The sequence below is a fragment of the Acanthisitta chloris genome, unplaced genomic scaffold (genome assembly GCF_000695815.1).
Source record: "Acanthisitta chloris isolate BGI_N310 unplaced genomic scaffold, ASM69581v1 scaffold10519, whole genome shotgun sequence".
Classification (NCBI taxonomy): Eukaryota; Metazoa; Chordata; class Aves; order Passeriformes; family Acanthisittidae; genus Acanthisitta; species Acanthisitta chloris.
This window is the reverse complement of record NW_008689794.1, coordinates 106,767-121,766: the sequence shown is the minus strand read 5'-3', so window position 1 is coordinate 121,766 and position 15,000 is coordinate 106,767. Positions and strand designations below refer to the sequence as shown.

The window sequence follows — 15,000 nt, the reverse complement described above, 5'->3', positions numbered from 1 at the left end:
TTACCTGTAATTAAAAAAAATATATATAAATAATACTTCTGCTTTGTGCATAAACACTATAATATTTTTGATACCCTATAAAAGGAAGGAAAAGAATGAAGCAAGTTAGTTACCATGTTTTTAAATGAAAAGGTTAAAAAAAATTAAAAAGAAATACAGCTCATCATGCTTTTTAATGCTCTGCATGTTTCAAATGTACAATACAAAGAATTAAAAACAACAGGAAAATCATATTTATCACTCTCCCATCAGAAAATACTGCTTTGAGCATAGTGCATTTCAGAGCAAAAGATTAAGCAAAAGCAGCTATTCTACTCATACGGAAAGATTATCTTAGGTCGTATCAAAGTGAGTGTCTTCATCTGATTCCTCTCTTTCCAGGCTAGCATAGCAAATCAACTCTGGCAAAATTTGTCTGAAATTCTTTACCTTCCTTTAAAACATCTATAGCGACAATAAAAAAAGGAAAACCCGACAAAAAAGGGAACAAAAGAAACCAAACAGAAAACCCCCCAAAAAACCAACAAACCACCACAACCAAACAACACTTGGCTAAAGCATGGACAGATAAAATAGTTGGTTTTGACCAGGACACAATCTTGACTGTTTAACCTGTCATTCCACATCAGTATAGAGAAATTCATTATCTGCTACACTGTATTATTATTCAGCCTATGGAAGTTAAATTTAACAGGAAAGCGTATCTAAGTGCTGAGATTTTGAAAGACTAAAATATGGCATTCGTACACCAAAGAAGTTGATAAAAATATTTTCAAACAAAACGTATTTACCTATGAATCCTACCTTACCTCCTTTTTAAACAAGTTCAAACTGACACAACCTCATTAATGTCAATGAATGTCTCACCTATTGACTTACTGCTGTGAGTGAAGAATGACACCCAAGATAAAAATTCAATATTTATGCATATTTTTTGGATCTTTTGGTTTTTTTTACATTTTACAAACGCGCCTCAAAGTTTAAATGTACCATCTCTTTCATGATATTGAATTAATAAGATGTTTTGCCTTACAAAAGTATATTTTTAGTAGCCTACTGATATCCATTCATCCAGGTTTTGTGGTGCATCTATGCAGGGACAAGACTTTTCAATCCTTTCAACAGAATGCTATCTAAAATCTCAGCAACAAGTCAATAGAAAATACAATTATAATGTTATTAGCAAGCAACATTCTCATTTTACGGCCTCATTACAAACTCAAGCTTATTAAAAAGTCAAGCTAATTACAAACAAAAATGCATGCCCTATAAATAAGCTTTTTCTAGTCTTACCCATTTTAGGTATTTCCAATGGTTACGTTAGCAAAAAAATAGTATCTTTCAGAAGCCGGTATACTATAATGCTGAGAAACATATTTTCCACTTGCACAATATGCATACTAAAAATCGTAACATAGCATACCGTATTATGCACTGAATTGTTTCATACCATATACCCAATTTTTAATTTTTTAAGAATTTCATTGACATTAAAATAAAAGATGCAATACAGAATAAATAAAAAATGAAAAGGTGCTGACTTATTCTAAACGTAATGTGAAAGTATGGCATTGAAAAAAAAACATTTAGTACACCCATATAGTAAATAATCCCATAAAAAAGAACATCTCAATATGTGCATATACTTAAATATATATATATATATACACTCAGTTTTAAGTCTAAATACATTGATTTAAGGGTTTTGCTTATTTGCTTAAGGGGTGTGTTTGTGTTGGTTGGTTGTTCATTTTTTGTTTTGCTTTGTTCTGAACAACACTCCAAAAATGCAGCACTGCACAGCTCTCATTATTACAGTTTTGTGCTGCATACTACAGAAAACATTTACCTGACTCCACTGATTTAAGACATATTAACAGCTTCTGTGGGAGATTTTGACAACTGTGATTTGCCAGATCCTGCTTCATTTCATAACCAGTGTGCATAGTTCTGATCAAGTCAGGCACAAGTGCTTATGTAAATTTAAGAGAAGAACCTAGAACATAAGAAGGTATGAAAATACACTCTCATAACCATACATGTGACTGCAGTAATAACTAGAATATTTAGTGTCAGGGCAGCAATGTTGTACCTGTCATATCATAGCTACACATACAATATGAAAATCCAGGTGACTATAATATGGGTAGCATTATTCTAAGATTGGTGTAGTAAAAGAAAACAATGGCTTAATTCAGCCACAAAATTAAGAGGGAAATGTTCTGTATGCACTAAGTAAGATATTCTCAATAAGAAACTACTCCTTTTCTCACTTGACACCATAGAAGTTCATTAGGTTCGCCACTAACAGCTCAAGGTATTCAACAAAAGTATGTCTACTCAGAGCAAAGATAAAGAACGATCTCCTCCTCCTTACCCATCCACTCCCTCCTTGTCCAGATATGATTTTGCACTTAGCACCAAAAAAAAAATAATTGGATTTTCTGGATTAATATATGTTTGAATGCTTCTGAGATAAGTAAAAATACCCTTTATTAAATATCTATTTAAGAAACAGATGACTGTTTCTTTGACTGACAACTCTCTTAAATTGTATTAGTTTAGGAATATACCAATAGTATCCCTTCAAATACAACCCCTGGCAGGGTGAATATTTCACTTATCAACATATAGGACATCTTTTTAAAACATAAATGTATTAAAATTATGCACAAAATATGCACAGTCTATTTTATACCAGAATGAAAATATTATATTCTGGTCAAAATTCAGTTTGAATGAAGCAAACGTATCTCTATGCATTTTGCATCCTGCTCTTCTTGAAATGGAGGGCAACATTTGGATTATTTTGAGATATTCAATTGTAACATTCTTGTATTTGTGACAATCGATTTAAATTTTATTTACAAATTGAGATAATTATATTTAAAAGCAAAACATATTTAGGATTTTCTTTTTTTATTTAGGTCGGATTAATCTTGCTAAGAATTCACAATTCTCCATTTATTTCTTGTACTCATTTGATTTTTCCCTTGTCAATATATTAGAACATCAACTCTTTATGGCTAACTCCGGCTGTGTTGTATAATAACACAGTATCTAACATATTAGGCTACAGCACTATAGGTGCCAGTACAAATGAAATAATGCAAATATAATTTTAATTTTTTTCTGTTGAAGCCTAAAATCCATAAGGTCACTAAGCTACATGGTATAAAATGATATAACAAAATTCAGAAATTGAAAAAGCAAACATTATCCACTTGGTTTTGTTATCTACACCACCACTATTTTTTAAAAAGTTCTTAACTCCCTGTCTGTCAGGGAAATTGGATAGTGCACTTATTTTCCTTTTACAGATAACAAGTTCAGAAAGTGATTTGGATGCAGAAGTGAGAAACCTAACTGCTACCCAAAATAAGTGCTCTGAGCTATCCAATAAAGATTTTTTGACTATGCAGGAAGATTAAGTTTCTAGGTTTGTGCGTATGCTCCTGGCTATATTGAAATTTGTGCTGCAGGAAGGGGAGTGAGTATCTAACGCAATTATGAACATACGTTTCAAATACATATGCAGTTTTTTATTTTTCTTTTTTAAAATGCTGTGGGAAGAAAAAAATGGAAGGAACTCAACCTTTATTTCATGTCAAATAGACTTTATAAAAAATAAGGACTGCAATTATGACATTTGCTTACTCACAAAGCAAATCAATTACTTTCACAGGCATCACTCTCATCCTATTTGCATAGCATAAGCAAGTTCAAAATCAGGCTCAGCGAGTATAATACTTCTTCCCTGAAAAGGAATCAAACTATAACAAATATAAAAGAAACAAAGTAATTTCACTGTGCATGTTTTCTATGAAATATTACTATGTCTTTAAAAGCCTTGACAAAGGTGCACAGTCTAAAAAGAAGGCATAAGAAGGGCTCAAACTAGAGAGCAGTTTGTTGCCCTCAGTTCCTAACAAAATTTGTAGAGATTTGATGAAAACAGTGAGATTTGGAGATCAGTGATGAGTGGTGTCCCTCAGAGGTCAGTGCTGGGGCCAATACTATTCAACATCTTTGTCAGTGACATGTATAGTGGGATTGAGTGGTCCTGCAGCAAGCTTGCTGACAACACCAAGCTGTGTGGTGCAGTCAAAATGCTGGAGGGAAGGGAAGCCACCCAGAGGGACCTTGACAGGCTTAAAAAGTGGGCTGATGTCAACCTCATGAAGTTCAACAAAGTGAAGTGCAAGGTTCTACACCTGGTCATAGAATCATCAAGGCTGGAGGAGACCTCTAAGATCATTAAGTCCAACCATTAGCCTGCCACTGTGCTGTAAACCCTAAACCCACAGCATCAGATCCAAAACACCTCTTAAAACACTTCCAGGGATGGTGACTCCACCAACTCCCTGGGCAAACTATTGCAGTGCCTGGTCACCCTAACAGTGAAATTTTTTTCCTAACATCTAATCTGAATCTCCCTTGTCTCAGGTTATGACTATGGCATCCCCCACCTCTCTATAACCTCCTTTCAGGTAGTTGTAGAGACTCATGAGGTCACCCCCCAGCCACCTCTTCTCAAGGCTAAACAAACCCAATTCCCCCAGGTGTTCCTCATATGACATACTTTCCAGAGCTTTTATGAGCCTTTGTTGCCTTTGACCGGACTCGCTTCAGCACTTCAATGACTTTTTTAAACTGAGGGACCCAAAATTGAACAAGGTACTCTAGGTGTAGCCTCACCAATGCCAAGTACAGGAGGATGATCATTTCCCTAGTCCTGCTGGCCACACTCTTGATACAGGCCAAGATGCCATTGGCCTTCTTGTCCACCTGCGCAGACTGTTGGCATATTGAGTTGGCTATCAACCAGCACTCCTGTTGCTTTCTGAAGAAAAACAGTTGAGCCACTCTTCCCCCAGCCTGTAGCACAGGACCCAGCACTTTGCCTTATTGAACCTTATGCAGTTGTCCTCAGTCCATTGATCAAGCTGGTCCAGGTCCCTCTGTAGAACTTTCCTACCCTCAGGCAGAACAACACTCCTACCCTACTTAGTGTCGTCTGCAAATTTATTGAGGGTGCACTCAAAAAAGATGTTAAATAGGACTGGACAAAATACTGAGCCCTGGGGAACCCTAGGGTCAGATCAATCCCAAGCACAAATACAGACTGGGCGGAGAAGTCATTGAGAGCAGTACTGTGGGGAAGGACTTGGCGGTGGTGGTCGATGAAAAACTCAACATGAGCTGGCAGTGTGCACTCACACACAGGAAAGACAACTGTGTCCTGGGCTGCATCAAAAAGAGTGTGGCTAGCATGTCAAAGGAGGGGATTCTCCCACTCTACTCTGCCCTTCTGAGACCCCACCTGGAGTTACTGCATACAGCTCTGGTATCCCCAACATAAGAAGGACGTGGAACTGTTAGGAAAGTCTAGCACAGGGCCACAAAGCTGATAAGAGGACTAGAGCACCTTCCCTACAAAGACAGGCTGAAAAAGTTGGGCTGTTCAGCCTGAAGAAGTGAAGATTGCATGGGGACTTCATAGCAACCATCCAGTATCTGAAGTGGGGCTAGGGAGAAGTTGGAGAGGTACTTTGTTAGGAACTATAGTGATAGGACAAGTAATAACGGGCACGAATTGAAAGAGAAACTTAGATTAGATATTAGGAAATTTTTTAATGTGAGGGTAGCAAAACACTGGAACAGTGGCAGTATTCAAAGCCAGGTTGGATAAAGCCTTGAGCAACCTGGTCTAGTGGGAGGTGTCCCTGCCCATGGCAGGGTGGGGGTGGGACTAGATGCTCTCTGAGGTCCATTCCAACCCCCTATGTCTACTATTATACTATGGAACTCTGCACTCCAGGGGAAGATGTTCAATGCTTGATGGATCTCAGCCACTCTGTCCAGAGACAGAATTCAAACGGCTTTAACTCACCATTAGAGGCTCATATTGACCCTTGTATGCCAAAAAATCCTAGAACCCTAAATTCTAATCCTTTTCCATTTATTGACAATCCGCTTGCATAAACCCATCTATTGTGTCCAAATTGCCTAAATGTTTTCTGATCTACCAAACTTGAAGTCCTGGCTCAGTTCTGTGAACTGAATAGGATGTACTATGCAATGCCAGATACTCGGTGATTATACCATGCGACTTCTCATCCCCTCCCTTACGCTGCACAGGGATAATCTGCACTGAGCAGCTATGAATGTATATCAATACACACAAAATATTTTCATGGGAAGCAGAGCCATGACCAAATTTGCACTACTGCCCACACTAACACCTCATGTCCTGTCTTCCCAATCCTTATTCCCACTCTGCTCATGTAAATACCTCCAGCTACTCATAGTAAGGTTCCCAACCTTTTCACTTTTCTACTGCCATATTTCCTTGCCCTCCTTCTCTCTCATGACATGTGCTCTGGTTATATTATAATTTCTTACAGTCTTTGGAGTCGGGGGGATGGCAATCACAAGCTAGCACCTTATATGTGACCCAGCAAACAAGAGTGGGAAGATGAAATGCATGCTGACTGGCTACCTAGCAAGAATTAGAACTTGATGTGGCTGTCATGTCGATTAGAGTAACTGTACATTAAGAAAGTCAAAAAACATGTCTTTAAATTTCAAGTTTCACATGGTGGCATGACACATGCTTGCACTAAATTACATCAGAAGAGAGAAAGTCTCATTGATCATACAAAATAGCATCAAAACTTCAAAAAAACCAAACCCAACAATGTGACAGTAGAAACATTTAATCGCACCATCCTCTGTTTGTTGTATCTTACAGAATTGTTTCAAAGAGAGTGCACATAAATTAATGAACCAAGGGACTTTTTTTATCTGTTACTCAGGTTTCCTTTATCTTGTTTTATTTTCACCAGTGCAATTATGGATTATTCCACTAATCTTCTGTAACAGTTGGTCTTTTTTCCTGCTACTAAATATTTAATCTACTTGCGTAAGGTTATTTTTTCTTCTCTTAACAGAGAAATACTTTAGAGAAAAGTTTCCATCTAATCTAACAAATTCATCCTAATCTGGCAGAATTCTACATTTTAGTCTTTCTAAAGCAAATAGCTGCAATGCCTTAAAACTGTATTTAAATTGCTATATTCCTTTTTTGTTGCTTTGTTTGGTTTTTTTGTGGGTTTGTTTGTTTGGTTTGGTTTTTTGCTTCTGTCTTCACTTCTAATCAATTCCTTTAAATTCTTTAAAACACCATCTGGCCTCTGAATTCTATACCTATGAAAATTTCATGCTATTTTAGCTCCTCATACGACTACAGGCTTGGAGTTGATGAGAAGGTGTTCTGAATGCAGCAATTCCTTTAGAGAGCAGTCAATGAAGAGTAAAAGTCACCTATTATTTCTCTGTGTGACAGGCTAAGCACACTGCTACACTAAGCTTGTGAGCAGTCCCATGCCATCTGTCCTTAAACTGAAGTGGTGGAATGATGAAAATCAGGGAGAAAAATTAGGATCAACTAAAGATGTGACAGAAGTCTACTGGAATCAAGCCAAAAGGCAATTAAGTATATTACAAGCAAGACTACGCCTGCATGAACCTGGAATTTACAGCCACACTCCACTGCATCAGGCAACTCTTGGAAATTCCCTGGTTACACATCTAAAGACACCCATAAGTTCAAGGCAGCAAAAGCTGGTCATGAGTCATCCTATATATACAGCAGAGAAACATACTAGGCTGCTCTAGACAGATGTTTGTTCATGTCAGACTTGGGCTCAGCCTTCAACAGCAGGCTTACACAGCAAATCTCTACTGATTGCACATACATAGCCTCAATAAAGTTAGTGGAATTTCTCTCAGTAATTTCAGTATCTCTGGATTGGATAACCATATGTACACATGGTGAAATATGAACTTACTTTTTCAGAGGTGTTGTGCACTGGACAAATTCCTGGTTGCTTAGTTCAAGAGTATACAGTTTGGTTTTAGAGAAAATACTTATAAGGAATAGAGACTTTAGAGACATCTTTGTAATAGTCTGCTTGATACTTATTTACAAAAATAGGCAAATATTAATAAAAAGAGATGCAGTTCTTTGCAAATTTAGCTAGTTCATAATGTAAATTAACCTAGATAACAAATTACTTGCCATCTAGACCAACTATGTTTAGATTCTGTACATGGTCATTCCAATTAGTTTGTCTCTTTCTACAAAAGGGTATCTGGAACTGAAATACAATGTGAACAAGTGTAATGGATTAGGGGAAGAGATTAGCTGCTACTTTGTTCCTCAACATAATGCACATCTTTGTTTTTTTTGAGATCGTGTTAATGAAATTTTCTTCTCATCAGAAGCAGCACACATATTGGCGGTATTCCCTTCATATATTTTGGCTGCAATTATTGTAAGAAGAATGTAATTTTGTTATTTCCCTATGTTGCTTCTTTGTGGTACTACTGTTTCTTTCAATACAATTCAAAGTAACTTAATCCATTGAAAAAATAATATTGCAACTAAGAGCTCTTTCTCAAGTTAAAAGCATACTAGATTATTAGAAATATAATAAATTAAAATGACAGAGGAAACAGATATTCTTAGATATTTGGTTGTATCTCCTAGTACACTGCAGGAGGATTTTGGGCTGATTTCCATTCTACTGTTTATCACAAGTGTTTATTTTGTTCAAGTTCTTAGACCTCCTCTCTCGGCTGAAGCTGCATTTCTGATTTCATTTCAGTCACATAAACTGTCATGCTATAGAAACCTAACTTCAATTTAAATGCTTGGGAACAATTTACATCTGAAATCATAAGGCTTAGAAACTCAGAACAAAGCTGGAGAAATATTTACTGGATGTAAGACTGTGTAAGGATATTTTGCACAAACTGCTGTTTGGCTTAAATCTAGACCATTTGTCAATTAGCATTGGATATTAAACCTTGACTCTTTTGGGCTACTAAAAAAAGTACCTCCCACTTCTTTTAGTAACTACCTAATTACACTTCTGCCCACTTTAAAGTATGAACAATTAAGATTTTTCTTTCACGTTTTTACCTAAAGATGGAAGTTTGAAATGGAAATCTCTCACAGCAAGAAATTATCAAATCATGTTTAAAGAAACAAGAAAAAAATTCTCTGGTCTCTGCTTTAGTTGTCATTCTATCACCAGTGTGTGTGTGCAGGCTCTAACACATAATGTTACACAAGTTGTGTATGGAGAGAGAATAATCGCTGAAGCAATCTTGAATACATAGGTGGTTGATTTTCTGAGATTATCTAGTCCCGAAGAAAGTACAAAATTTTACACACACATATGCATACACAAAAATCTGAGTAGCTTTATAAGTATTTTTCATGAAAACATGATTCAAAAGTGTGGGAATGGAGGAAACCAACTCCTCCATGAATTCTGTATGATACATAGTTTTAATAACAGAGAAGAAACTAAATTTTCTATATTTTTTCTCTGTAGCATGAAAACAACATTCCATATTTAATACATTAATGTTTCATGAGTTTCAAATTACATTTGCAGAGAAGTGCAATGTATTTTGAGAAGCTTCATTTATACTTTTCACTTTTTATAATTAAAAAAAAAGGAAAAATGAGCTGGTTACATACTGAATTATACAAGAGAAAAAATTAATAGATTTTCAGTCAGTTGCAGAGTATGCAGTATACATAAAAAATTAGACACTTATATTGACTGTGCTATCATTCAGATTAAACATCTTTTAAAAAGCAGAAAGAAGGAATACTAACAGCTCTGCTAGTAAAGTCCGAATGACACTTTCCGTGAAAGTAGAATGTTAAACCTATTTTCTGGTTAAATTCACAATAGCTCCCCTTCCACCTGTCTAAAATTTCTATTTTTTCTTTACCTTGTCTAATTTGTTGCATGATGTTCTATGAACACTTGCCAACATTCCACAGAGTCAAGGATTGATTTCACAAATGCATGAATATTTACAGTACCATGAATATAGCAATTTGGGATATTTCTGACTAAATGAAACCATATAATGTAATTTCATTACTGAATTGCTGAAAAGACACTTCTCAATACAAAATAATCTGCAAAAAAATGTACCTAATGTACATTATTTTAAAAACAAATATGTCTCACTGATAGTATCAAGAAAACTCCCACTGATTTGCACAGAGAGGATCTAACTTATAAACTCTTAACACCCACTCCAGTTTCTAAAGTGATGTGAAGTTCCTCACAGAAATAGGGGTAAAGGTGGTGCATCCCTTTTTATGCTTTCTCACTCACAGATCTGTAGATGCTGCTTTGGTATCTTGTGGCTATTAACTCCTTGTCCAAAGAAGCATCACACTGTTCCTTTCATGACAAATCTTCAGAAGGTAAGTAGACAAATGACTAGGACATTTCTGCACTCCTCAAGAGAATCCTTAAAAGGCTGCATCCATGAGTTTTACACATACTCTCCAGCAGTAGATCAGCCATAAACTTGCTCTGAATGATATGTTATCTTTCAACTAGAAATCTTATACTTGATGAAATGCAATTACAGGAAGAAATCATACGGTTGAAACACAGGAGATCTGCTAAGATGATAATAACAAATCTTGGATGGCCTATAAGCAGACACTTAGGACAAATTTTCCACTGACTTCCAGGAGGCTGATGCTTCCAATTTATTTTTTTCCTTTTTCTTTTCTTTCTTTTTTTTTTTCTTTCTTTCTAATGGCTGCGGACCTGCAAACCCAAGAGAAACCTAACAGTGTTTGTTCAATATCCCTTTGACTGGAGTAGTTTTCAGGATGAAGATAAAATGTTAACATTGCAGAACATCACAGCTATCAACAGTGCCCAATTTTCAGTATAAAGTTTGATAAATGTGGCTAAGATACACAGTGATGTTCTTCTAGAAGAAATCAATGCAGAAAATTATATGTTATAGTTATGTCACTTAATTAAATTCAGAGGAAAGGATAACCAATAGAATTTGGCAAAGGGACTTGCCATTTCTCTGTCAATGACACTTTTCATTGAAGCTGACTAAAACCTGAAAGCGTGGAAAAACTAAACCCACGATATTAGCGATATTTATGCTTTAACATTGCTGACCAGATTGCAACATTATTTTAACAACATACCAAACTTCATCCAAATTAATTTAGGATTTAAATCCAATTTTAAATCTAAATCATATTTCAGCATTCCAGGTAACAATACTCAAAATCAATCTCTGAAAACCCCATTTTAAAATCTATCTATCTATCTATCTATCTATCTATCTATCTATCTATCTATCTATCTCTGAGACTGATAGGACAAAAGAAGGCTAACACATCTATTTTTTTCAGATTATCTTTGTCACAGTTGATGTTTACAAGATATGTAGCACATATGCTGAATGATTCATTCAGCATTCATTTGTCAATTCAAAACAAAATTTAAGTTATCAACTACATATCAACTTTAGGAGGCCTCTCTTTTCAAAGCTGTGGCGCTAAGGTGACCAGCAGAACCATTTCAATTCTATGGCAGAGAAAACAAAGATTTATAAGGACCATTAAGAAGGGGAACTTTTTATCTTGCTCAAAATTCTTTGCAATCTTTCTGTAAGAGGTCAAAAGAGAGAATTTGATGGCCAGCAGGACAAACATTATGGCTACTTGTATCACCATGTTTGTGATTCCCAAAGGAAGAGGGTAAAATGCTCGAAACATGACAGTAATTAGTCCCTTTCTTAAAATACACTCTCGATTTCCGTATTTAATATTTCTATGTTCACAAATAGTCCCCAGTTTTGCTATCACAGCTATCATATTCTTATTCTTTGCAAATGAAGATTTTAAGTGAGGTGCCGTGAGACTGAAAAACATGGTACATATGACAGGAGGTAAAAGAAAGTAGAACTAGCTGAATGTGCTGTGCCTAAATGAACACCTTTGAGTTTTCATGACCATAAAATAATACTAAACTCTAACATCCCCTCCTACACAATTTGTAATTAAAATCCTGCGGTAATTAATGTGTTCTCCATCCTTCTTGGCAAAAAAAGGAAGGGGAGACACATGAATTAAAACCCTTCCTGTAACCTCATTAATGTCTCAGGTCCGTGAATATAAGAGCATATTTATTCATGTTCCCACCTATGGATAGTTCCGAATAGGTTCATGGTGTTTTTCACTATAAAAAATTATAAAATGAAAAATGGCACTAAACTAATGACAAAATGTTTTCTTAGGAGCAATATAAATACAAATTTTCTCATGAGTTCTTCACTGAAGATATTAGTTTTTCTTAGATATAAACACATGGCAAGACGACAGAGCCAAATAATTTTTACAATGATTCAAAATTTTTTTAAAAAAGCGAACCCCAAACTAAACCAAACCAATAAAAGTCCTTCTTACCATTCCCACAGACTTATGCAAAAACTTAGAGAAATATGAATAAATGAATTAAATCCTGAATCACCTGAATACATAGCACTACATGTACTTTTATATATGCATACACACACTTCAGTACTATACATATATACTTTTATATGAGACTGCATAATACTTAACAGTCCTATTGCACTGAGTATCTAGCTAACAGCTTCAGCTTAGGTAAAGAACAGAAGCTACTTATTCAGCAGTGCCTCTTCAAATAACTTGTTTGCAACTCAGCTGATTATAAAAAACAAAAGCAAATGAGTCCATATGGAAGACATGCACATATTTGCACTCTCTACAACGAATGGACCCCCTACTTCCTCCCTAGTCCATCATATCTTAGGAGTCTCATAGCTGCAATCATGTCAGACATAAGTGTGATGCACAGAACCAAATTAAAACTCTCCAAATTTCAAGACCATGGAATAAAAACACTCTGCTGCAAAATTATTTCGAGAGATCCTCCAACTATTTTTTGGAAACCAAATTTCTGCTCATAACAATATTAAGCAATTTAAATAATATATCTTTTATCTGAGAAATGTCTTTTATATCCAGTCCATATTTAGTTACACATAAAGAGGTAAAAAAGACTGAACAAGCAATTTTTAATGGTGTATCTTGACCTAACCTGGCACCAGTTTTGCACATGCTTTCTTCTCACAGATCACAAAATTGTAAGGTAAGATGAAAGATAAAACTTACAATATCATCAACCAATACACACAAAGTAAATATGGTGGAATAATAAATTACTTATTACATTTGTAACTAATGAACATGGCACACAGCAACCAATAAAGATGATAAATGGGACTTCTGCAAAACACACCTGGTCTGTCTAAATGAACTATCTAATAGCACCAAGGGCTATGGCTACTTTGCATCCCTGGTTTTGTAAAAGATGGCCAGCAGCAGAACATTGATCATTTTGGTATAAGTATTGCTTAACTATTAAAAAAGAATTTTGTATAGCAAGAACTACTCAAAGAAATTATCATGAAGGCCATGTCACAGACATAATTTGAAAACTGTTTTCAAATGAGAAAGGAAGGACAGTTAAAACAATAACATAACCATATCTCTCCAGGTCATGAAAAACAGTAATTAGATATTTATGTTAGAAAAAGAATGCTGTTTTACTAGTGTGGTTTCACTAATGGGCAGATGTATGGATGGCCACACCTTGAGTACTTCATCCATTCCTGGGTCCCTCACTTCAAGAAAACCATTGAACTGCTGGAGCATGTCAAGAGAAGGGCAACAGAGCTGGTGAAGGGTCTAGAGGGTAAGTCCTGTGAGCAGTGGCTGAGGGAGCTGGGGTTGTTTAGCCTAGAGAAAAGGAGGCTCGGGGTGCCCTTACAGCCACCTGAAAGGAGGCTGTAGCAAGGTGTTCTCTCAGTCAGCTAGTGACAGGACGAGTGACCACAGCCTCAGGCTGTGCCAGGGAATGTTCAGGTTGGACATCAGGAGGACTTTCTTCACAGAAAGGGTGATTAAATACTAGAATGGACTGCCCAGGGAGGCGGTGGAATCATCATCCCTGGAAGTATTCAAGATACCACTTGATGTGGCACTTAGTGGTCAAAGGTTGGACTTGATGATCACAGGGTTCTTTTCCAAACTAATTGATTTTATGATGTCTTCAAACTTAATAAGCACTACTACAGGACTCCATAACTCTCTAATGCTTATAGAGTCTTCTGACATTCCGATTCAATACCTTTCTCTATGAGCCTGATATTATGTCTCTGACAAGGATAAGGGAACAGAAAATGGTAATATCAAGCTGTTGGTCTCAGGAAATATATCATTAACTACAATTAAGCCGTAGTTGGTTGGCTTGGAACTTCACATTCACCCAAGCTGATTTATATGTATATCTTTAATTTATAAGTAATCTACTTTTTCGTTAACTCTTTTGTAAACTTGTAGTTATCCATTTTTAACCAAGATAGCCAGAAGGAAGCAGTAACTAATGCTAAAAGAGAGAAAGAACACTGGAATAAGCGGAGGCAAGACAGAAATTACCAATTATTTGATAGCTGCTAATACAGGCCAGTTATGAAAATCAAACTAGCTTTTCAAAAAAAGTTCTAATTACAAGAGACAGTTGAAGGTACAGTTGTATCCTCCATGTTAAATGTGAAGATCCTGGATTTAGATCATACCAAATATAGCTCAGTAGGGAAAACTGTCTATATTTTTTATTAAAAAGTATATTTGCAAACCATGTTTTTTCCATACATCTGTACTCTGGGTTACATTTCTCATACAATGGGAATCTGTGGAGACAAATTCCATTAAGGAAAACTATTTGTAAATAAGCAACAAGAACAAATTAGCAACTTTTAAGATTAATTAAACACTAATAAAAGGTAGGCATCGGCAATACTTGAATGTAGATAATTTGCACCTCTTAATAATTTTGTCTTGATAATCAGCTGATATAAATGTTCACATGGGAAAAAAATAGTCCTTATGCAACCTAAGTCTGTGGAGCACAAATATGGCTATATTTACACACACACACATCACAAGGTTTTATACCTATATTACAAATGTGTAATGCTGTGTGTGCATTAACATGGAACAATACCTTTCATAGAGTAAATCTGGAATCAGCATCCAAATAAGCTGGATTTAAG

At 35.8% G+C, this 15,000-nt stretch overlaps 1 protein-coding gene across 1 annotated transcript in view; it reads right to left on the bottom strand.

The window, feature by feature from the left end:
- Positions 1 to 15,000, bottom strand: part of LOC103808761 (RNA-binding protein Nova-1-like) — a gene marked incomplete at its 5' end in the record, with an annotated part of 37,410 nt that overhangs the window by 3,051 nt on the left and 19,359 nt on the right. The window contains 1 exon segment of the mRNA XM_009081565.1: positions 1 to 4. This exon segment is cut by the window's left edge and continues 219 nt beyond it. Within this exon segment, the coding sequence (XP_009079813.1) occupies positions 1 to 4 (4 nt within the window).